The following is a 24,742-nucleotide window of genomic DNA, read 5'->3' on the forward strand; positions in this document are numbered from 1 at the left end:
GGAAAGCATTCTGAATGTCTCTGCAGTTTGCCTTTCATTGGCAATGTTTTTAATAATGGCTGGCCATTACCTGTTCCACCTCTAAACCATTATTAAGAACACAAAAAGCACTGTTTAGCAGCCTGAAACAGCACCTGCCATATTGAAACCACACAGGGATGAGTGGGGGGATGTTGATAAAGGTATCCAGATAAGGAAGGGGAACAAGGCATATAAAAGTGCAGTACATTTAAACAATTCAACCAGGTCAAGTATTTTTTTTAAACAACTGCATATATACACAGTCAAGTTTGGGCACACTCATTCCAGGGTTTTTGTTTCATCGTACTAGGAAATAACACATGGAATCATGTAACCAAATGAAAATATTTGATATTCTTCAAAGAAGCCACCCTGTGCCTTGACAACTTTGCACATGCTTGGCATTCTTTCAACCAGCTTCATGAATGCATTTACCATCCCATCTGGTTTGCGCTTAGTGGGAATATCATTTGTTAATCAACAGGACAATGATCCAACACACCGCCAGGCTGTGTAAGGGCTATTTGACCAAAAAGCAGAGTGATGGAGTGCTGCATCAGACGACCTAACCCCCACAATCACCCATCTCAATTTGGTTGAGTTGGACTGCAGAGTGAAGGAAAAGCAGCTAACAAGTGCTCAGTATGTGGGAACTCCTTCAAGACTGTTGGAAAAGCACTCATGAAGCTGGTTGATAAAATGCCAAAAGTGTGCAAAGCTATCAAGGCAACGGGTGGCTACTTTGAAGAATCTCAAATAACATTTTAAATTGGTTTTCTACATGATTCCATATGTGATATCCAAACTATGAAATGCATAAAATAGTAAAAATAAAGAAATCTTTGAATGAGTAGGTGTCTCCAAACTTTTGACTGGTACTGTATATGTATTAAAAGAAGGACACATGGGCCAGCACACGGCAACTACTAGAACAGCCACCCAATCTACCATAGTAGCAGAGTCTTGACTGTCTGAGCCACCTTCCACTCCACACCAAGCAAAGACATCCATATAAACATGTCTGACACTCCAACTGAACCAAGTAATAAAATGGTTGAGCATTGGACTAAAATAAACCATGTCCTAATAAGTTTCTCAGACACTTTCATTTTTACATGCAGAGTGGGAAGTAATACTGTGTGGGTGGCATGTGTGCCACTACAGAATGTTATCTTGATTGAAGACCTGATTCTATTTGACACTGGGTACACACCCCCAGAGTCGGGGCAGTTCTTAGGTGGTGGCCGGGGTGGGAATGGGCCGGAGCAGGGGGAGAGCAGTCGTATCAGAGGGGGGTCACCTCAATTTTTTCTGTGTGCTCATTCTCTGTGGGGGAGGTATCCTTTCTGGAAGATCCTGCAGGGGAAGACATATTTAGTGTCAATGACAATACCTCCCTTCTTACTTATATCTAGGGAAACCAAATACAACGTGTCCATCAGGGCCAAACAATCTGTCAGGGAAGTTATTTTGAGGTCTCACCTTTCTGTGTACGGATTATGACGCAGTCCGTTTCATCCTCCTCTGTGTCTGCCTGGAACCCATCCATCTCATGAGCCTGGAACAAAGGAGTGCTCATGAAAATCTGATACACAGTCGTCTTAGCAATAAGATCTGAGCAAAAGGACTTCATATGCATAGTTTATCAGACTGTCATACCTGCTCAGGGTCGGCAGCCTTCTTCATGAACTTGGTGATGGACATGCTGCCGGCACTCTTCCTTTTGTTGGAGGAGGAGGGTGTGGTGGAGGTCTGTGGGGTGGTTGGGGAGTTGCCCTGTGAGCCTTTGGCCGCCGAGGCTTCTTCACAGGACACATGGGCCCCAGAGGTGAGGTAGTTCCACTGGCAGGGCACAGGGAGAGCCTCCTGGCTGAAGCGAGCCAGGACCTCTGTGTGTATGTACCAGCAGCAGCGTCTGTAGTCCGAGCGCTTCTCATACATGGCATTTCCCTTGATAAGGCGCTTCAAACGGATCCTAGGGCAAAAGACCATCTCAGTTAAGAAAGAAAAAAAAAGCTTTTATATAGCATTTGCACTTGCAATAAGGCCCGAGGGGGTGTGGTACAGTGCATTCGGAACCCCTTGACTTTTTCCACTTTGTTGCGTTACAGCCTTATTTTAAAATTGATTAAATTGTTTTCCCCCCCATCAATCCACACACAATACCCCATTATGACAAATCAAAAACAGGTTAAGAATGTTTGCTAATTTTATTTATAAAACCCCCAGAAAGATCACATTTACATAAGTATTTAGACCCTCTACACAGTACTTTGTTGAAGCACCTTTGGTAGCAATAAAAGCCTTTAGTCTTCTTGGGGAGTTTCTCCCATTCTTCTCTGCAGATCCTCTCAAGCTCTGTCAGGTTGGATGGGGAGCGTCACTGCACAGCTATTTTCAGGTCTCTCCAGAGATGTTTGATCGGGCTCATTTCCGGGCTCTGGCTGAGCCAAGGACATTCAGATACTTGTCCCAAAGCCACTCCTGAGTTGTCTTGGCTATGTTCTTAGGGTCATTGTCCTGATGGAAGGCAAACCTTCACCCCAGTCTGAGGTCCTGAGCCCTCTGGAGAAGGTTTTCATTAAGGATCGCTCTGTTCATCTTTCCCTCAATCCTGACAAGTTACCGACACTGAAAAACATCCCCACACCATGATGCTGCCACCACACTTCACCATAGGGATGGTGCCAGGTTTCCTCCAGATGTGAAGCTTGGCATTCAGGCCAAAGAGTTCAAGCTTGCTTTTATCAGACCAGAGAATCTTGTTTCTCATGGTCTGAGTGTCCTTTAAGTGCCTTTTGGCAAACTCCAAGGGGCCTGTCATATGCCTTTTACTGAGGAATGGCTTCTGTCTGGCCCCTCTACCATAAAGGCCTGATTGGTGGTGTGCCGCAGAGATGTTTTGTCATTCTGGAAGGTTCTCCCATCTCCACAGAGGAACTCTGTGAGAGTGTCCATTGGGTTCTCGGTCACCTCCCTAACCCAAGCCGTCCCCCAATTGCTCAGTTTGGCAGGGTGGCCAATCTTGGTGGTTCCAAACTTCTTCCATTTAAGAGTGATGGAGGCCACTCCATCTTGGGGACTATGTTCTTGGGGACCTTCAATGCTGCAGAAATTTTTTGGTACCCTTCCCCAGATCTGTGCCTCGATAAAATCCTGTCTCAGAGGTCTACAGACAATTCCTTCAACCTCATGTCTTGGGGTTTGCTCTGATATGCACTGTCAACTGTGGGAGCCTACATAGACAGGTGTGTGCCTTTCCAAATCATGTCCAATCAATTGAATTTACCAGGTGGACTACAACCGTTGTAGAAACATCTCAAAGATGATCAATGGAAACAGGATGCACCCGAGCTCAATTTCAAGTCTCATAGCAAAGGGTCTGAATACTTATGTAAATAAGTATATACATTTGTCAAATATTACAAAAACCTATTTTCCCTTTGTAATTGTGAGTTAGTGTGTAGATTGATTGAAGAAAGTTTTTATTTAATACATTTTAGAGTGAGGTTGTAATGTCAAGGGGTCTCAATACTTTCACAATGCACTGTATATGGCCATATACCACAGCTAAGGGCTAATCTTAAGCACAACGCAACGTGGAGTGCCTGGATACAGCCCTTAGCCGTGGTAAATTGGCCATATATCACAAACCCCAGAGGTGCCTTATTGCTATTATAAACTGGTTACCAACATAATTAAAGAAGTAAAAAGAAATGTTGTCATACCCATGGAATACAGTCTGATATACCATGGCTGTTAGCCAAATCAGCATTTAGGGCTTGAACCACCCAGTTTATAATATGAGTTTAATAGTGACCATATATATGATTTACTCATTATGTAAAATAGCTAATGTTTAGTAAATCAGGTTTAAAGTTACCTGGTGGGAATGTCTCCCGAGTTCTGGGGGCTGGAAATAGTAGAGGTCAATTTCTGGCGACAAAACTCCTGGAACTCTGTGATGATCACCTTATTGCTGTTCACATTTCCATGGAGCAGTGGCAGCAACTGCGACAGCACTGAAGATATGGTAGGGGAAATGGGAAGGTGTTTGAAAACACATTCTACATCTAGGCCTATTCATACAAAGTTTGGGCAAAAGGCTGCATCCAATATGATCATATACTCCCTCAGGCTGCTACAGAGCAACTCAGGTCAGCCATAAAGACCTGTTGTTCACTGTTCACAATTACTTGTTGGCACAGTAAATACTGAGTGACTCAGACGCAGCATATAAAGCTTGTCTGAAAACGATACAGATCTTTGATTGTCTCTAGTTTAGACTAGAGTCTAGTCTCCCTTGCAGTCTGGACAGCAATCAATGACTGAAGCAAGCACAAGGGGCTTCGCGGGGCTTAGCTCCCCCGAATGAGACATGAGCTCTCCAAAAGGCAACAAAAGTCCAACTTTGGGTGACTAAAAAAATGTGAGTCAGAGTCAATGTGTAGGGGCACTGGCCAGTTGAGGTAGCATGTACATGTAGGTAGAGTTATCAAAGCGACCATGTATAGATGCCAACAGAGAGTGGCAGTGGTGTGCAGAGGGGAGGGGCAATGCAAATAGTATAGTCTGGGTAGCCATTTGATTAGAGGCTGTTTAGAAGCCTCTTGGACCTAGACTTGGCACTCCGGTACCGCTTGCAGTGCGGTAGCAGAGAGAACAGTCTATGATTAGGGTGGCTGGAGTCTGACAATTTTAAGGGCTTTCCGCCTTCCTCTGACACCGCCTGGTATTTCAGCCCCTTTTCAGGTTTACCGACCCATTTACATTTTTTTTTTTTTTACATTTGTACCGTATTTCAGACTTCACATTAATTTTATCAGAATTGACATTCATTGCATTCCAATGCGTCTTTTTTGCGGTCATTATGATAAGATCTTATGAGGTTAAACACTACAACTGTTGAAAGATCTGATATTCTGCACAATGCAACTGAAAAAAGACAAGACGTAAGCCTGTGTCATATTGTCAACCAATCACCAATTTGGTTCAATTCTGCACAGCACAATTCCAGCTAAATTTAGTCTGAGAGCACAGTCAATTGTTTACAACAAAGAGCTACAAATGTAAGTAAATAGACTAAATATTAGACAAATATATACAGTAATTTGGCAAACCTGTGTAGCTCTCCATGCTCATGTTTTAGGCCCAAGTAATTGCATACAGACAGAGCTCATAATCATTAAGCACATTTTCTGCTACTTCACTCAATCCAGTTTTGAAAGTCTCCCTTCGTAACCGTTTACATTTTCCTGATGACAAACAGGTATGTTTTCTTGGCGAAACATACCTCGATTTTTATAAAAACCACATTAGCATATGTGCTCTCTTTTCTTCAACTCCACACGAGGCCAAATAGTTGGTGTTTGATTTAGCTCGCTCTCGATGCGGCATGAGTGCAGATAAATCGCATGTTGGTCTTGGGTGTTAAGTCCATCTCCACAATCAAAACACAGATTTTTGTGTAAATATAAGTGCATGCTTGCTAAAGTCAGTAAAGGCACAGGTCATTACAGTTTGGCCACTCAGAGCTACTCAAGGAAAATCAGACAATAGTGACACTATTCAAACAACACATGGCTCAACCAAATTACTCATTTACATTATTCTGTAAGAACTCAGATAAGCATCAAAGACAAACAGTCACAGGTTTTCCATCCAAACCATGAACTACATTTCATCCCGCTTCAGTCAGTCAATGACTCAGATGATCACTACCACTTAACGGTGGCAAGACTAAGGCTGAGGTCGAAAGGGACATGAATATTGGAGAGCCTAGTGTTTAAGGCCGTTGGACCAGTAACCTAAAGTTTGCTGGTTCGAATCCCTGTGCCAACTACGCAAAAACAATCTACCGATGTGCCCTTGAGCAAGGCACTTAAACCTAAATGCTCCTGTAAGTCTCTCGAAATGACAACACACACAATGAACACTGTATATCTGCATGTTCCCCCAGACATAAGAATGTACTCACGCTGCTCATCTTCTTGTAGTTTCTGTTGTAGTTTCTGTGCGTAGTCCTCTGGGGTGGTGGGCTCCGGCTTTGGCAGGGGTTCTACCAGGCACACAGCGAATTGCTGGAATAGCTCCAGAGGAGGACCCTCTCCCTCCCATACACAGCCTCTCACCACCGCCTCCAGCACCTTCACCTTCTTCTTGGCCATCAGCTCATCCCACTCCCGGGCTTTCAGCTTCTGACGAACCTTCTGCTTCTCTGGGTCGCCACCCTCCTGGAATCACGTCACAGAGATAGGAGCAATTAAGGTGAGTGCTCAACATACACTGTTCAAATGACAACCGCAGTCAGCCTGCAGCACCTGACCCAAGGAGTCACTAGAGCGCGATGAACCAAGCCCCACCAACCAAACGACACTTGGCCAATTGTGCGCAACCCTAAGGGACGTCTGATCACGGCTGGTTGTGACACAGTCCGGGATTGAACCTGAGTCTATAATGACACCTTAGACCGCTGCGCCACTCGGGAGGCCCACTGTAAAGCACTAAGTACTTACATTATATCCATTATTAGTCATACCAGACCACCGGAAAAGAACAGTAAAGAAAATGAATGAGGCATGCATACGGATTGTAGGGGCAATTTAACCTACCTCTTCCTCCTCCAATGCCCCCTCGCCATCTGATAGGTAACCATGGGGTACAAAGAAACCATCCTCATCATCATCGTCATTTTCACCTCCCTCATCATTATCCTCCTGCAAAAACAAGAGTCTGTTTAGTCAGGGATAGGCAACATTGATTGGGGTGGGGGCCGCAGTGGGTCTGCGTACCCACAAACATCCCCCTAACCTTGTGAGCAAAATATTTTAACGGCCCACCTAATTGTCAGCCAAGATATATTTTTTTCTAGGTTTATCATCTCCTGAAATTCTACACATTTTGCCATGGGTGGAAAAAAAGACTGCAATTCTACTCATTTTGCAATGGGGCGGACAGACAAATTAGCAGTTTTACAGCCAATTGCCTGCAATTCTACACATTTTGCCATAGAGTGGAGGCAATTGTTATCATTTCTTTTTTACATGATAACTGATGATCAATGGACTCCACCCCGGTTGGTAATTTGACCATGCTTACTACACATTTAGATAGCTAACTTAACAATAAATGGAAAAAATTGCTGACATGGGCTAATTAAGTGACTGCTGACTCAAACAAATTTCAAAATTGCACCATGTGTATTCTAACTCTTAACAGTAAGTTGAGACCGACAGAGTCCGCCCCCCCCCCCAAAAAAAGTTGCCCCTCCCTTTAGATCCTCACAACCAGCAGTAACGATTCAGCTACAACAATGAGCAAATCTTGATATCAAACAGAACAGCAGAGCATCAAAAATCTGTGACAGAAGAGTATTGAAGAGAGACCTACCCCTTCACTGTGTGACAGGGACTCTCCTGGCTCCTCCTCCTCCCACTCCTCATCACTGTCTACTTCATAATCCAACAGGACCTAGTGAGAACACACACATTTTAGTCATACATAGAAACCCATCAAACTTGGAAGTCACAGTGCAACTGATATCACCCCCAGAACACATTCTTCACTCATGGCACCACTTGACAAATTGGATATGGCAGGGTTAGTGAGAGCAATATGTCAGAAACTAAGATGTAAAGAAGTGAAAGGCTTCAAGGATCATGGTCAGAGAATGAGGGAAGTCTTACCTTGTCCTGTCTGAGAGGGTAACGTGGGGAGATGTGGGGGCTCTTTTTACTCCACGTGCCCCAGTAGGCAGGCCGGTAGTTCTCACGGAACTGAAGGAGCTTCATGCGGCCGTAGCGCTGCCGGTCAGGCACACCGTCCGGTTTAGGCCCCTTAACTATCACCATACACTCCCTATGCAGAGAACAGAGAGGGGCCAAAGACTATAGGAGTGTACATACATTGAACAAAAATATAAAATTGCAACATGCAACGATTTCAAAGACTATACGGAGTAAGTCCATTTAAGGAAATCAGTCAATTGGAAAATTCATTAGGCCCTAATCTATGAATTTCACATTACTGACAATACAGATATGAATCTGTTGGTCACATCCCTTAAAAAAGGTAGGGGCGTGGATCAGAGAACCTGTCAGCATCTGGTGTAACCACTATTTCCCTCATGCAGCGCAACACATCTCCTTTGCATAAAGTTGATCAGACTGATAGTGGCCTGTGAAATGTTGCCCCATTCCTCTTCAATGGCTGTGCGAAGTTGCTGAATATTGTCGGGAACTGGAACACGCTGTCGTACATGTCGATCCAGAGCATCCCAAACATACTCAATGGGTGACACGTCTGGTGAGTATGCAGGCCATGGAAGAACTGGGCCATTTTCAGCTTCCAGGAATTGTGTACAGATCCTTGCGACATGGGGCCGTGCATTACCATGTTGAAACATGAGGTGATGGCAGCGGATGAATGGCACGACAATGGGCCTCAGGATCTAGTCACGGTATCTGTGCATTCAAATTACCATCAATAAAATGCAATTGTGTTTGTTGTCCGTAGCTAATGCCTTCCCATACCATATAACCGCATCATGGTGCATTCTGTTCACAACGTTGACATCAGCAAACCCCTCTCCCACACGACGCCGTACACGCTGCCTGTCATCTGCCCTGTACGATTGAAACCGGGATTAATCCGTGAAGAGCACACTTCTCTGGTGTCACAGTGGCCATTGAAGGTGAACATTTGTCCACTGAAGTTGGTTACGACGCTAAACTGCAGTCAGGTCAAGACCCTGGTGCACGCAGATGAGCATCCCTGAGACAGTTTATGACAGTTTGTGCAGAAATTCCTTGGATGTGCAAATCCACAGTTTCATCAGCTGTCCGGGTGGCTGGTCTGAAGATCCCACAGGTTACTCCCCCAAAACATTGGTGGCATTGTATTGTGTGACAAAACTGCACCCTTTAGAGTAGAGGTCGACAGATTAATTAGGGCCGATTTCAAGTTTTCATAACAATCAGTAATCGTTATTTTTGGACACCGATTTGCATTTTTTTTATATATTTTTTTTTACACCTTTATTTAACTAGGCAAATCAGTTAAGAACACATTCTTCGTTTCAATGACGGCCTAGAAACGGTGGGTTAACTGCCTTGTTCAGGGACAGAACGACAGATTTTTACCGTACCTTCGTTTTTGCAACCTTCCGGTTACTAGTCCAACTCTCTAACCACCTGCCTTACATTGCACTCCACAAGGAGCCTGCGTGGCAGGCTGACTACCTGTTACGTGAGGGCAACAAGAAGCCAAGTTAAGTTGCTAGCTAGCATTAAACTTATCTTAACATAATCACAAGTTAAACTAGTAATATCATCAACCATGTGTAGTTATCTAGCGTGTCCTGCGTTGCATATAATCGATGCGGTGCCTGTTAATTTCTCATTGAATCACCGCCTACTTCGACAAACGGGTGATGATTTAGCAAGCGCATTTGTACCTAACCATAAACATCAATGCCTTTCTTTAAAATCAATACACAAGTATATTATCAGTAGAAAAGACACCTGTCCACAACCTCAAACAGTCACACTCCAAACTCCACTATGGCCAAGACCAAAGAGCTGTCAAAGGACACCAGAAACAAAATTGTAGACCTGCACCAGGCTGGGAAGACTGAATCTGCAATAGGTAAGCAGCTTGGTTTGAAGAAATCAACTGTGGGAGCAATTGTTAGGAAATGGAAGACATACAAGACCACTGATAATCTCCCTCGATCTGGGGCTCCACGCAAGATCTCACCCCGTGGGGTCAAAATGATCACAAGAACGGTGAGCAAAAATCCCAGAACCACACAGGGGTACCTTGTGAATGACCTGCAGAGAGCTGGGACCAAAGTAACAAAGCCTACCAACAGTAACACACTACGCAGCCAGGGACTCAAATCCTGCAGTGCCAGACGTGTCCCCCTGCTTAAGCCAGTACATGTCCAGGCCCGTCTGAAGTTTGGGTCTTTCAGCATGACAATGATCCCAAACACACCGCCCGGGCAACGAAGGAGTAGCTTTGTAAGAAGCATTTCAAGGTCCTGGAGTGGCCTAGCCAGTCTCCAGATCTCAACCCCATAGAAAATCTTTGGAGGGAGTTAAAAGTCTGCGTTGCCCAGCAACAGCCCCAAAACATCACTGCTCTAGAGGAGATCTGCATGGAGGAATGGGCCAGCAACAGTGTGTGAAAACCTTGTGAAGACTTAAAGAAAACAATTGACCTCTGTCATTGCCAACAAAGGGTATATAACAAAGTATTGAGATAAACTTTTGTTATTGACCAAATACTTATTTTCCACCATAATTTGCAAATAAATTCATTAAAAATCCTACAATGTGATTTTCTGGATTTTTCCCCCTCATTTTGTCTGTCATAGTTGAAGTGTACCTAGGATGAAAATTGCAGGCCTCATATTTTGAAGTGGGAGAACTTGTACAATTGGTGGCTGACTAAATACTTTTTTGCCCCACTGTATTTGAGGCTAAATTGATTTTATTACTGTATTGTATTAAGTTAAAATAAGTTTTCATTCAATATTGTTGCAATTGTCATTATTACATATACACGTTTTTATTTAAATTTATTTTTAAATCGTCATCGGCTTTATTTGGTCCTCTAATAACCGGTATCGGCGTTGAAAAATCATAATCGGTCGACCTCTTGTCCCCAGCACAAGGTGCACCTGTGTAATGTTCATGCTGTTTAATCAGCTTGTTGATATGCCTCACCCTTCATGTGGATGGATTATTTGATCTTGCTCAAACAGGGAGGTAAACACATTTGTGCACAAAATGAGAGAAATAAGTTTTTTGTGCATATATAACATTTCTGGGATATTTTTTTCAGCTCGTGAAACCAACACTTTACATGTTGCCTTTATGTATTTTTTTCAATGTAGAAACAGCCTCGTTACTGTAGGAAATCGCAGATTCTTTGTAGTTTCACGAAATGTCAAGAGTTCAGCAATTCAAAGCACCTATTGTTGCCATCATGGCCACGCAACAATTGTGATTTTTAGGGTGTGATGGTCTCACCTCATAGAGTCTGTGCTTCTGGGCTTGGTTGGGCCTGATCTGCGGGGCTCATTACTGGTCCAGTCGCTCAGGCCGTGCAGGCTTCCATCAGGCTTAGCCAGGTACCGGTCCAGTTCATCCAGGACTGCCTCCTCACACTGGACCCGTGTCAGCGGCGCCAGACCCATGTGCTCCTTTATCTCAAATGGAGCAAACTTTCCACAGGCAGACACAAGGGTCTGAGGTGGGAGGGACAGAAGGAAGGAAAGTTACAGATTAAATTAACATGCAACTATTTTATGATTAAGATTTTGTTTTCTTTCTCAATCCAGTCAGAGTTATCTTACCTTTGAGGCATGCTGAGGAGTCTTCGGTTTCTGTAGGAATCTTGTTATCTCTGCTTTCTCTGCTTTGAGCCTCTGAATAGAACATTTTCAGATGTATTATCAGGTCGGTTACAATGACATGGCAATTGTCAACCGTCAAATGTCAGACATTACACTCCAGTTTAAAAAATAGAAACATCCCTTATCAACTCACATCCTTCTCTTCTTTCAACCGTTTCTCCTCCTCTTTCTTTCTCTTGCCTTCAAGTTTTTCCCTGCAGGAAATTATATCACGTTTAATTCAATTGCAAGGATTACATTTGCTTTAATAATAAAAAAAACATTTAATCAAATGTTTCCAGTCAAGTCAATATAAAAGTAACAAGACATTTCAGATCTCTAGCTCTAGGTGGTTTTCGATCAAGCAACACTCACTCTTTCGCTCTTAATTTCTCTGCTTTTTCCTTTTCCTCTTTTTCTTTTCTCTCTCTTTTTTCACACTCTTCTTTCTCCCTTTTCTCCTTTCTTTCCCTCTCTCTCTCCTCTTTCAGTTTGCGAGCCTCCTCTTTTTTCTTCTCTTTAACCGCTTTAGCCTCCTCCCGCTGCCGCTCTCTCTCTTGGCGCTGGTGTAGCCTTTCCGCTTGCTCCTGCAAACTCTATGAAGAGAGGAAATAAACTCAGCTTCAGATAAGTATTTTGATGTAGATATTTAAATAGTAATTGGGATGCAAAATTCTGCCACTTAGCAGTGAAATACAGAAGTAATCTATCACAGCTCATTATACCTTTATAGAGAGTCTTTTCACTGTTTTCTGCTCTATTTTAGGGGTGGAATGTGGCTCCTGGAAAGAGAGAAGGTAACATAGATCACGTATTAATTTAAAAGCTTTCTGCTGTGTACATTTACACAAAGATCCCCGATGACAGACATTGAATGATTATTGAATCTGATTTGCGAGTCGGTACTCACCGAGACAGTACGATTGTTCTCCGTCTTGACAGCCTCTGGGGAGCTCTCGGCCGCTGACAGAGAGCTGGTGGATGAAGGAGACAGCATGGACCCATTCCCATGACTGGACATATCAGGGTTGAAAGACTCTTCCTCTTCTTCTTCCTCTATGTCAGATCCCTGTGTTGTATCTAGCTGTGAGATTGATGCAGTGTCCTCCCCTTCCTGCTCCTCCCCCACCTTGCAGTCTAATTGCCCTGTTTTGGCAGTGTGGTCTGTTTTGGTGGCCGTTACAGCACTCAGGGTTTTGCTTTGGTGGTTGTTTTTTGTGGGAGGACACAAGGCAGAAATGGGTGTTGCAGGTTGCTGTTTTAGAGGGTCAGTTGAATTGAAGTCCTCAGTGAAAACAACTATTATTTTGGCAGGGGAGGTTTGGCTGCTGTGACTCATGAATCCATCCAGGGGTCCGCGGCCGTTAACCAATGCTGGTCCGTGACGCATGGGTAGCGGGGAAATTTCAGATTCATTCTCCCCATCTGAGAGCCCAGGCTCTGGGCAGGGAAGGGCACGAGTTCTTTTGGGTTCACTGGTCTCTTTGGGCTCTGGGTTCAGACGCTTAAATGGAAGGCGGGCTGAGGAGAAAATAACATTTATTATCACTGATTTTCAAGTTGGACTAAATCCAATTAATCTTTAAAAGTATTTGGGAAAACAATGAAAGCAAAGACACTAAATTACAGAATTTTATTAATTGTAATATAATTTACTAAATTAGAATCTCTGAATATAGATTTTTGTATAGTTTGATAGCATTATGTTATTATGTATCATTCTCCTTCAGCAAAATAAAAGCATCGAATTGTTTATTTTACCAGGTTAGTCTCATTGAGATTAAAAATCTATTATACAAGAGAGACCTGGCCAAAATAGCAGCACACAACATTTCAGCCACAATTAAAACTTAAAACACACAGTACTACAGTTTAAAAACATATATTTCCAAGATTTGGCATCACCTTTGACCTTTTTAAACATGTTGGCGGGAGTTTTACTGTTATCTATTGCCAGGTAAAGGGAAGTTGTGACATCGGTCGAGCAAAAATCTGGCAAATAGTATATGGAGATAATATGCATTCAAAACACCTGAGGTTCACTTACCCTGAACAAGCTTCTTATTGGCATTGCTGGGTTTGACTTTGCCATCCATACCTGTAACCAAAACAATGTGAGGGAGATAAGATGACAACAATCCCACAAGCAATCCTTCAGTCCTCAAACAAACAAACTGGTTATCTGAATTGACCCTGTAAGCATATTGACCAGGTGCGTGTGTCTCAGAACCTCGGCCTCGTTGCGTTACAGACTCTTTGATATTCCATTGGGGCAAGGGATCACCAACGGGTCCTCTCATCCAGTCCAAACTTGAATCTCTAAATTTAGTAAACCACCGACTTCAAGTCAACCTCTCAGCCAGTAGAGGGGAGTCGCTACTAACTAAATTCTAAAAGAACTCTGACCGATTGAAACTCTGCTCCTGATCTTGTGGGTCTCCTCGTCATCTCTCAAAGGTAATTAAATAACTATTATAAGTATTTAATATAGAGATAAGTGTTATCATTGTACCAGGCATTTTATAAGAGCATTAAGTCATTTGCATGTTTTTGATTAACGCTGTGTGTGACCGAGTAACAAATTGTGTATTTTGAAGTGTGTTTGATTGTAAAAGACAAAAAACAGAGTGTTTTCAAAAATAAACCCTTGTTTTGTCTCGAGTAAAAGGTTCTCTCAAAGACAGTTAACGGCACGGGAGATAACAACTGACACTCCCCGCTACCGGGACACTGGAAACGGGGATCAATGCTCTATGACAGAATAAGTTACCATTAAAAGACAAGGAGGAAGGTGTGTCCAGTAGTGATTCATTTAATTGTCTTATCGATCTATCTAAGTTTTATTTTCCAAGCGATACATAGCCGACGGGCAGAGTAGTGAGACTAAGTTGACTAAAGGTCTTCACACTTTAAACTAGACACATCACAGAGGGGAAACACTCAACCACAGGGAAATCATATAGAGACTGGTAGGACTAGTGCTTAATAATAACTCAAGGACCAATTAGTGGTGAAGCAAAGAGTCTAGAGGATAAAGGTGGGGTTCACACATCCCAGCTGGAGCTAGACCGTTGAGAGTGACAAGGCAAAAGACCTCTCTACGCGGACAACGCTTCGATACAGAAAGAGAGGCAGGGCTACGCGAGCGGTCCTGGTTATACCGAGATAACCTGAAGTATCTATAGTGCCCTGTCCAATCCAGGGAACGGGACGCTAACCACCTCTGGCACCCCGCTGCCGGCCAAGGCTGAAGATTTCGTATCGCGACAAGATGTTTGGTAGAATCATAAAGAGTGATAAAGAGATTAATATAATTCTGGCATTTGTTTGCAAATGCCGAGGGAGTCGTTATTAAGAGAACACAGAAGGCTGTTGTATAATCCTGTTATGGATGATGCGAATTTTCGCAGCTTTTTGTTAAAAATCGCACAACATTTCAAAGTCCTGCTACTCATGCCAGGAATATAGTATATGCATATGATAAGTATTTGTGGATAGAAAACACTCTGAAGTCTCTAAAACTGGTTAAAATCGGGTCTGTGGCTATAACAGAACATGTTTAGGAGTAAAAATCATTCAATGTATTGTTTAAGGCGACCTAAAATAAATGAGGATCCCCTGTAAACGCCTACAGCTTCCACACGATGTCGCCATTGCTGTCATTTTCTGACTTATTTATCCTTGGTTACGACACGAATAAGCCCCTCCTTTCTTGAGGCGCACCACAGTATGTTGTGAAACTGAAAAAATGGACGATGATTTCCAGACTTGTTGCTATCGAATACAGATCGCCCCGTGATCAATTTGATACATCATTAACGTTTATTAATATCTAAAGTTGGTTTAGAAAAGTCGTTTGAAGTGATTTGTAAAAGTTTATAGGCGACTTTTGTAATTTTAAAAAGTGACGTCTTGTAAATGGGCTTTTTGCAGCATCAGACTGGCCTTCAGCAAATGACATTTTGGGTATACAATGACGGATTTAAATCGGGAAAAATACCCAATTGTGATGTTTATGGGACATATAGGAGTGCCAACAAAGAAGCTTGTCCAAGGTAATGAATGTTTTATATTTTATTTCTGAGTTTTGGGTAGCGCCGGCTACCGCAAAATCTGTTGTTTACGTGTCGTGCTGGTATTTTGGGGGGTGCATGCTATCAGATAATAGCTTCTCATGCTTTCGCCGAAAAGCATTTTACAAATCTGACTTGGTGGCTAGATTCACAACGAGTGTAGCTTTAATTCAGTACCTTGCATGTGTATTTTTATGAAAGTTTGAGATTTATTGAGTACTATACTCGAGTACTATAGGTGGCGCTCTGAAATTTCCGCTGAGCTGTCCCTGTGCAGGGACCACCTCCATAAGAAGATAAAACACCCGTCTTTGGATTACATCTTCAAACTAAGGGCAACCATGGCATCTGTAACAGAGGGAGAAATATCAGATGATCCTTATGGCATTGCAGTGTGAACCAGAGTGACTTGATAACGGGCCAAGCAAGCGAGCTGTACAAACAAAACGGAAACGACACAGGACGTCTTACTTAATGAAAGGGGTTGCCGTCTGCCGTGAAGCATTCATCGATGTATACGGGTAAGAGTCTAGCTACAGTTTCAGATACTATACGTTTCAAATTTTGTCAGAAAGTTGTTTTCATTGCAAGTTAAAGCTTACTGATAGCTGGCTAGCTGAAGTTAGGTGGCTGGCTTGCTAGCTAGCTAACATTAGCGTTAAGTGTATGATCTGTGTAGTAATATTATCTCAGAAAGCAATTTGCATTGCTAGTTATAGCCTAATGTTAGTGAGTTCCCAGTCATCAGCACTATCTGCAGTGCCTCTATGGACATTCACATGACTCTCCTAACACACGCCATACATTGCTGCTACTATCTATTTTTTTATCCTGCTGCTCAGCCACTTTACCCCTGATTGTATACATATAACTAACTACCTCATCTTTCACCAGTATCACTGATAATGTTATTGATGTTTTTGTTCATACGGTATATTATTTTGTTCTTTCTCTACTGGCATTGACCCTTTTTTTCCCTCCTTTATATTGACACTATCTTTTTTTGATATTGCTACTATGCAAGTAACCATTATACTGTACTGTTTACACCTTCTGTAGAGACCCATCCACTTAACAAGATGTGTTTGGGGGTTATAGCACTTCTTTCACATAACCCAAACTAAAGAGCTCTCCAGTAGGTTTACCAAAACATTTAAGTAACATTTTCTCAAAAGGTGGGGTTAATCAACTTTCAAAGCAGAATTACTTCCCCATTGTTTCTCATATGCAGTGTATGATATACAATTTTGTAGCTCTGAGTCTCTACTTTTATCCAATGTAAAAAACACTTTCATTTTGCTACATAATACCGAATCAAGTCGGTGGATCACAAATAAAGGAGAGGATGGCACAAGTCATCGGGCTAAGTAAAGCGAGGTGTTTGCTTTTCTCTCCCGCCATTCGGTGAATATAAGCCAAGTGTAAAAGCCCGGCTGTGGCTACACTCACAGCTCTAACGGTGGTGAGAACAGGGTTAGCCTCAAAGTAAAATAAACAAATTCCGTTTGTTAAAGTAAACCAAACAAGCTTATTGTTGGCATTGCTAGGTTTGATTGCCACCCATACCTGTAACCAAAACAAAGTGAGGGAGATAAGATGACAATCCCACAACCATCCCCCCTCATCACTCATAGCTAACGTTAGATGGACTTTGTTTTACAATGCACTTTTACTTTATGAGTAAATGCAGCAGTACAATGCCATTGACCATTCAATGAACCATTGTCAATTGTTCTAGCTGTCGAGCGGGCAGTGTTGTAACTCAATGTCTAATCGAAATTATATTTTCCGACTAACGTTAACTGTTATCAACAAGCTGGTGAGCAAAACTACCAATACACTGTTCAATCATTTCGGTGCACATTAGCTTGCTAGCTAACGTTAGTTAGCTGAAGGCCATGGGCAAGCAGCAGGCTACAAGGTTGACACCAATTCTAACTTGCTTAGTTAGCTGGCTGATGAATAGTTAACTATAAAGAATAACGTTAGCTAACAGTAAAGTTATATTAATTTCAGAAAATATTGATCATATAGTTAGCTATACAAGCTAGGTGAACTTCAAGCGTACATAAACCCACCTTTTACACTTCACTACATACTTGGAAATGTTATGAGGGGTTGGCAAATAAAAACGTTAATTCGCTAACGTTAGCTATCTACTATAACAGTTAACGTTAGTGTACTGTACAGTAACTAACTTAGTAGTTAACCTTACTGTCGTGTTAACTAACGTTAGCTGGTTATAGTAGCTAGCTAACGTATTAAGGCAGACGTTTGTGTTGACTATGTGGCCATAGGCAAACTGAAAGATAAATAATAATTTAAAAGTATATAACTAAATTCCAAAAACATTTGAAAGGTTAAAATATAAATATCATTCCTACCTCTCCTCCGTGGAGTGGATGCTAAATGCCCGTCCACGGATGGATCTTCCGCCGCCAGCATCACCATCCGAAACTTCCCTCACTTTTGATATCCTTGTGCGGAAAACAGTGGCAAAATAACAAAACCATATGATGTCGCAATATTGACAGGTCTTCCAGAGTAACACTGTTATTCTGCAAAATATAATATACAATTGACTGTGTTTTACTATTTTTAAGACTAAGTAGCTACATGTTACTCTTTCCTCATCTCACACGCGATCCCTTTGGAACTCCTTGCTGCCTCGCGCTTGTCGTCAGTCAGATTTGGCGGGAGTATGTCGCTCTCCTCAGAATACTTTGTTGATTGGCCAGAACTCTTCTTCGTCGGTGGGGTTTCACGGAGATTTGGATCCAATATTTCTGGAGCATTGTCGCCACTAACTGTATGGGGTGACAAAAGGAAACTCCATACAATTAAGTAGAGTTAACTAAAACAAAACAAAAATAACTTCACAAAAACGAACTTCCACTCCTACAAACTTCAAGAACTCCCTCCCACCAATTTGTCGTAAACAACATTAGCATGAGTAACAATAGTGGAATCTGTTTGATTTTGTTTGGCAGAATAAATCACATTATTTAAAAAGGAGTGTATTATGTAGTACTCAAGATCAGGGAGGTAGCTGCCAATTACTTCACACTGGAAGAAGTTAAGCTACACTAAAGCGACCCTTAAGAAACATGTAGTTTACATAACTAAATATACTTTGAAAAAGTAGTTCACAACATCCAAACTACTTTTTGTGAAAAATGATCACACCTAAATCTGAAATGTCATAGACTACAAATTGTGAAAACAGATCACTCTGGGCTGTGTATTTATCCTATTAAACACTATAACTATGTTTCAAGTGAGAATTAGGCAGGTCTGGTGCCGAAAAGGACAGGAAATTCTCGCCTAACTTAACCATATTTTATATTATTTTAGCTAAATTTTTATTTATTTATTTGACCTTTATTTAACTAGGCAAGTCAGTTAAGAACAAATTCTTATTTTCAATGACGGCCTAGGAACAGTGGGTTAACTGCCTGTTCAGGGGCAGAACGACAGATTTGTACCTTGTCAGCTTGGGGATTTGAACTTGCAACCTTTCGGTGACTAGCCCAACACTCTAACCACTAGGCTACTCTGCCGTAGTGTGTAGTTCCAATTGTTAGCTACACCACTATGTAATCACTTTTTTGCTAACTACTGAAAACACTACAAAGATTTGAATTAAGTTCAACTACCAACACGCTAAAGCTAAATTAAATGAACTTACTAGTTGAACTACATGTAGTTCACTACTTTTCAGTGATACCCACAGAACACAATTTTCAAATGTTTACACATCTATTATCTTCTTAGCTCTTATTGTGGGACTGACTTTGGAAAATCACCACCCCAGTCAGTCAATTGTGTGTATTAGACATTCATATTGCACTCTACAGCCTGACATGGATTGTGCTCCCATGAAATGGAGTATCAGCCTACTCAGTGACAGCCACAGAACATAACTATGTTGAGTTTAAACAAATATTAGGACTTTGACTGTGGGATATCACCGTTACAGTCAGCATATTGTGTGCATTGAACATAATACTGCACTGTACAGCCGGACAAGACAATTAATTGTCATAAAATAGCTGTTCTCTTGTGCGGGACAAGAATCATCCCTCTCTGTAGCATAGATGGCGCAGGCATTGTAGTCACACGTCTCCTGTCTACGCCCTCTATCGTTTACGGGATCTGTAGTTTAACAATCGAAAAATTGTATTCCAATTTGTCTTTCTGCGACCTTTGTAGAACGACCACTCCCTCAATGCATTGCTGTGGCTTCCATGGAACTTGAGTCTTAGTTGACGTCGCATCCCCAACCGAGCTGGAGTAAGCGGTTTTCAGGTAGGTGCTAGAAAAACAAGAAACTACGTTAATATATTTATTTATTTAATATTGAATCTGCTAACAACTATATTCCTGTATCAACTCATCAGCTGACCTTTCTGTGACAATTCGCTAACAAACCATCATCAAAGATTTGTATAACTATCTGTCCCATCACTGTAACTAACGTTGCTAGCCGTTAGCTAATAGGTGTAGCTATCTAGCTAACATTACTGTAGTCAGGCATTTTATTTCACGTGGGGTCTAATTTTTTCCGAAAAACATAACTAGCTTTCTTCTGTTTTACAAAGTGGTTAAGGGTAGGCTTATCTTTTAAACGGGGGTAATCATATACAGTCATTGGTTTATCACGAGTTTACTAGAAAATGATCAATATCTCCTAGCATACCCAGATCTAATTTATTGCATGTCAATTTTGTCATTATCTTGATATCATTTTGTTGTTGTTGATTAGATGTGAATCATACTGCAAGTTCCCATATAAATATTGTTACTTTCTCTTTGAATGTTTGAGATGTAAAGTATGCCAATTATTTGTGTTATGTTGCAGGAAAGGAAACAGGATTTCATAATGACAGGTTTGTATCTAAATATTTTGCAATTGATGTCTTTAAGTAAACAATTCAATTATGTTCGTAATGAAACATAACATGTACCTGCAACAAGTAATGCATGCGCATAAGTGACACCATTTTTTAAATTAAATTAGCCATGACATACTCTTAGTTCAATTATTCATCCAGAAGGCGAGGTCAGTACAGGTGCATCAAAGCTGGGACCGAGAGACAGCCACCACTAACATTGAGTAGCTGCTGCCAACACACTCAACTCCAGCCACTTTAATAATGGGAATTTATGTCAAATATATCACTAGCCACTTTAAACAATGCTACTTAATATAATGTTTACATACCCTACATTATTTATCTCATATATATATACGTATATACTGTACTCTATATCATCTGCTGCATCTTTATGTAATACATGTATCACTAGCCACTTTAAACTATGCCACTTTGTTTACATACTCATCTCATATGTATATACTGTACTCGATACCATCTACTGCATCTTGCCTATGCCGCTCTGTACCATCACTCATTCATATATCTTTATGTACATATTCTTTATCCCTTTACACTTGTGTGTATAAGGTAGTAGTTTGGAATTGTTAGCTAGATTACTCGTTGGTTATTACTGCATTGTCGGAACTAGAAGCACAAGCTACACTCGCATTAACATCTGCTAACCATGTGTATGTGACAAATCAAATTTGATTTGATTGTAGACATAAGGATCAACTAATAACACAGAACACTTTCACTATTGTGCATTACCATTTTGTTATGTACCTAAGAGACCTAAAATGTCACCGTATTCAATTTTTTGTTGTGAAATTTCTGCACTGACATCCCGTTCTCCCACATGTAATAATCCGTTTCCTGTTTTCAGAGCGGGTCAACAACTTTCCCCCACTGCCTCAGTTCCTGAGAATCAAGCCCTGCTTTTATCAGAATGTGGAGGAGGAGATCCCAGCCCCGCACCGACAGCTGGTACGCCGGGTCTACAACCTCTGGATGTGTGAGTTACACCAAAGACATTTGAGTTACATAGTCCTACTGTGGGAACTGGACAGTAACTTCATTCCAAGCTGAGAGAATGGCCGGGTTTGAGAGTATCACACCCGCAATGTACACTACATGGCCTAAAGTATGTGGATACCTGCTCTTCGAACATCTCATTCCAAAATCATGGGCATTAATATGGAGTTGGTCCCCCTTTTGCGGCTATAACGGCCTCCACTCTTCTGGGAAGGCTTTCCACTAGACGTTGGAACATTGCTGCGGAGACTTGCTTCGATTCAGCCACAAGGCAATAGGGAGGTCAGGCACTGATGTTGGGCGATTAGGCCTGGCTCGCAGTCGGCGTTCCAATTCATCCCAAAGTTGTTAGATGGGGTTGAGGTCAGGGCTCTGTGCAGGTTTTTCACACCACTCACATCAAAACTTTTCTGTATGGACCTCACTTGTGCACAGCGGCATTGTCATGCTGAAACAGGGAAGGGCCTTCCCCAAACTGTTGCCACAAAGTTGAAAGCACAGAATCGTCTAGAATGTCATTGTATGCTGTAGCATTAAGATTTTGAACCCGAACCATGAAAAACAGCCCCAGACCATTATTCCTGACCAGCAAACTTTGCATTGGGGCAGGTAGCGTTCTCTTGGCATCCGCCAAACCCAGATTTATCCGTCGGACTGCCAGATGGTGAAGTGTGATTCATCACTCCAGAGAACGTGTTTACACTCCTCCAGACTCCAGCTAAACACTACTCCAGCCGATGCTTGGCATTGCGCATGGTGATCTTAGGCTTGTTGTGCGGCTGCTTGGCCATGGAAACCCATTTCATGAAGCTCCCACTAAAAACAGTTATAGTGCTACATTGTGACTGACTGATCTACAAATAATAATGAGTCGTTATTTATGACGGGTGATTTATAGATCTTCAGTCAGTCGGCAGTTGCCAGCATTCAGTTTGATGCTCTCGAGCGAGGCCAATTTTACATTTTTCTTCCTGTCTCTCTCATTCTGTAGTGTATTCAGTCACACTGTGTGTGAACGTGGTGTCATGCATAGCTTGGTGGGCAGGAGGGGGAAGTGGAGCCAATTTTGGCCTTTCCCTTCTCTGGCTTCTCCTCTTCAGTCCGTGCAGCTACACCTGCTGGTTTAGACCTCTCTACAAGGCCTTTCGGTAAGGTCCATTCAACAAACATTAAGCCGAACATCCATCATTTCGCACTCCAAATACCTTTTCTTAACTGACTCCATATCTCCCTTTCTCTTTCCTAGGGCTGACAGTTCTTTCAACTTCATGGCCTTCTTCTTCATCTTCTTTCTGCAGTGTGTTCTCGCTCTCATTCAGACTGTGGGCATCTCTGGTTGGGGTGCTTGGTGAGTATAAATATTTAATCAGTCTGGAAGGCACTGTTTATGACTGGCTGCTATCTGAATGGCTTGTCAATTATTTCACCTCAAGAATATAGAAACATCTTCACAGCTTAGCAATAAAGATCCTGTAGATTTGTATCAATCACCTTCATTTTACTCACTGCATTGTGTCATGCTATGATTGGTGAAAAACTCAAGTTTGTAATTCATGCCATTAACAAATACTAACCCCACTGCTCCACCACGGAGGAACCTCTAAAGTGGTTGGATCGCGACAGTGCTGTTTTTCAGCAACAACGTGGGTTCTGCTGTAGTCATGCTATTCTCGGCTCTGCTCTTCACTCTAGTGACTGTGTTAATGGGACTGATTCTCATCAGGGTGAGTCCAACAAACACACCTGAAAAATGCACAAGGACATGGAAACACACACACAAATAAGAAAAATACTCAGCCATTTTGACAATACACTCATTGTAGGCAGATAAAGAGAATAAACTAGCATGACTGGTTGGTTTGTCTGCTCTGTTCCCATCAGGTTCACAGGCTGTACCGTGGTGGAGGGGGCAGCTTTGAGCGTGCACAGGAAGAGTGGACCACTGGACTCTGGAAGAGCGCTCCCGTGAGAGAGGCCGGCTTCAATGCTGTCACTGAAACTGGCCCAAGCCTTCCCCAATACCCTGCTGATGTGCCAAGCTACCCCGACAATGGCCCCTGGTGATACCCTAAGTGGACTCTAGATGGAGACGGAGCACTTTCTCCATGGCAGGCAGGCTGGATGAACACTTGTCCAGCACACCATACTAGTACAATCTCATTTTTAACAATATGAAATGCAGAGCTGGAATTTTAAGAGAATCAGCTGATTTTATTCAGCAGTACTTTAAGATTGATAGAGGCCACTATTATACTGTTTATCTTTGAGGGAAAAGCATATCATCCTTATTGTTGAAAAGATTTGATGGATATTCAAAATATGATCCATTCCATTGCACCCGTTTACATTTAGTATGTTCCACAATATCAATCTGATCCTTCAAGTAAAAAGGTATCTTCTAAAATGGTTTATGTACAGTAGCAACAATTAGACTAAGAAAATTGCTACGTCAAAGGCTTGTTTGTGCCTTATCTTTAAAATATGAGACAAAAGAAGCAAGGTGATTCCAAAGTTGTCTTTGGATTCATTTTTGCAGCCATATTCAGTGATCAATTCTTGCCAATTCAAGTTACGACTGTACTCCATGAAATCAACTTAGCTTTGATGCTACTGGACATGAATGAAGGATCAGGGTTCTCCTCTTGCAGCTGGAGATATGGGAGTTTATATAGTGCACGGTTTTAATTTATTTATCACTGCACCAAGTGTTTCTGGTTTATACCTTCTTGATCTGCTTTTGCCTTGTTTCTGAAAACTAAACCCGCCTTAATTGTACTTGCATGTAGAAAATGTTTTGCCTGACTGTCGCCTTAAGTACTGCTACATGTTTCAGTGTAACTGAGCCAATGAGACATTTGCCACTGTATTGCTTGAAGACTTCTCCAAGGAATACTGTATCCTTCTCATTCAACCAGAGCCTTTTTCTCCCCCTCACTCATCCTGTGTGGTGCACTGAGCTATTTTTTTCTTGTTTGCTTTTGGTGGTCAGTGCCTTGTTGTGGCAGCACTCTTACTGCTGCATCACAACTCTTTCCAGACTGGAGCCTTGTTTTACAATAGGTCTGGGAGAGCGGCAGCCACTGAGTATACAACTGATATTTTTTTTAGCTTGTCTAATGCTTGTCATACTGAGAATATATTCTTAAATGCATCAAATGTGTTGCTGCAGTGACAAACCTAAAAAATATATTTCAGACCTGACTGTGGTGTTATTCAGCTTTTTCATCATTGACAATTATCATGTTTTATAGTGTATCCTTTCCAATAATATACAGTACAACTCCATACCCATACATGACAATGGCTGGTCATTACTGGTCCGTAGAATGAAA

General features: G+C 41.9%; 2 protein-coding genes across 4 annotated transcripts; one reads left to right on the top strand and one right to left on the bottom strand.

The window, feature by feature from the left end:
• Nucleotides 1-1,108: 1,108 nt before the first annotated feature.
• On the bottom strand, nt 1,109-18,233 carry LOC110521472 (chromatin assembly factor 1 subunit A). Of its 2 annotated transcripts, XM_036968798.1 has the most exons (17): nt 18,112-18,233; nt 17,880-17,972; nt 13,470-13,520; nt 12,333-12,943; nt 12,148-12,204; nt 11,798-12,018; nt 11,577-11,637; nt 11,384-11,455; nt 11,058-11,275; nt 7,707-7,878; nt 7,411-7,491; nt 6,633-6,737; nt 5,999-6,254; nt 3,905-4,043; nt 1,681-1,996; nt 1,504-1,579; nt 1,109-1,377 (listed from the first exon to the last, which is right to left on the bottom strand). In XM_036968798.1, exons 2-17 carry the CDS (start codon nt 17,944-17,946, stop codon nt 1,307-1,309), a joined length of 2,574 nt encoding a protein of 857 aa, XP_036824693.1. In that variant the 5' UTR covers nt 17,947-17,972; nt 18,112-18,233; the 3' UTR covers nt 1,109-1,306. The 2 variants fall into 2 exon arrangements, with proteins under 2 accessions (XP_036824693.1, XP_021454722.2); XM_021599047.2 differs by having other exon boundaries at nt 17,880-18,200.
• Nucleotides 18,234-19,367: 1,134 nt separating this feature from the next.
• On the top strand, nt 19,368-24,703 carry LOC110521476 (secretory carrier-associated membrane protein 4). Of its 2 annotated transcripts, none has more exons than XM_021599051.2 (7): nt 19,368-19,803; nt 20,357-20,384; nt 21,262-21,390; nt 22,402-22,558; nt 22,709-22,758; nt 23,103-23,134; nt 23,292-24,703. In XM_021599051.2, exons 2-7 carry the CDS (start codon nt 20,378-20,380, stop codon nt 23,472-23,474), a joined length of 558 nt encoding a protein of 185 aa, XP_021454726.1. In that variant the 5' UTR covers nt 19,368-19,803; nt 20,357-20,377; the 3' UTR covers nt 23,475-24,703. The 2 variants fall into 2 exon arrangements, with proteins under 2 accessions (XP_021454726.1, XP_021454725.1); XM_021599050.2 differs by having other exon boundaries at nt 19,376-19,803; nt 22,657-22,758; nt 23,017-23,134.
• Nucleotides 24,704-24,742: the final 39 nt, after the last annotated feature.

Source organism: Oncorhynchus mykiss, chromosome 30 (assembly GCF_013265735.2).
Source record: "Oncorhynchus mykiss isolate Arlee chromosome 30, USDA_OmykA_1.1, whole genome shotgun sequence".
Lineage (NCBI taxonomy): Eukaryota > Metazoa > Chordata > Actinopteri > Salmoniformes > Salmonidae > Oncorhynchus > Oncorhynchus mykiss.

Excerpts from the sequence above, each read along its gene's own strand:
- LOC110521472 (XM_036968798.1), bottom strand. The coding sequence starts at position 17,946 with ATGGTGATGCTGGCGGCGGAAGATCCATCCGTGGACGGGCATTTAGCA. Across the intron at positions 12,205-12,332 it reads AGAACAATCGTACTGTCTCG|GAGCCACATTCCACCCCTAA; the intron begins GTGAGTACCGAC and ends CTCTCTTTCCAG. Across the intron at positions 12,019-12,147 it reads TGAAAAGACTCTCTATAAAG|AGTTTGCAGGAGCAAGCGGA; the intron begins GTATAATGAGCT and ends CTCTCTTCATAG.
- LOC110521476 (XM_021599050.2), top strand. Across the intron at positions 21,391-22,401 it reads GGTCTACAACCTCTGGATGT|TGTATTCAGTCACACTGTGT; the intron begins GTGAGTTACACC and ends CTCATTCTGTAG. Across the intron at positions 22,759-23,016 it reads ATCTCTGGTTGGGGTGCTTG|TGGTTGGATCGCGACAGTGC; the intron begins GTGAGTATAAAT and ends GAACCTCTAAAG.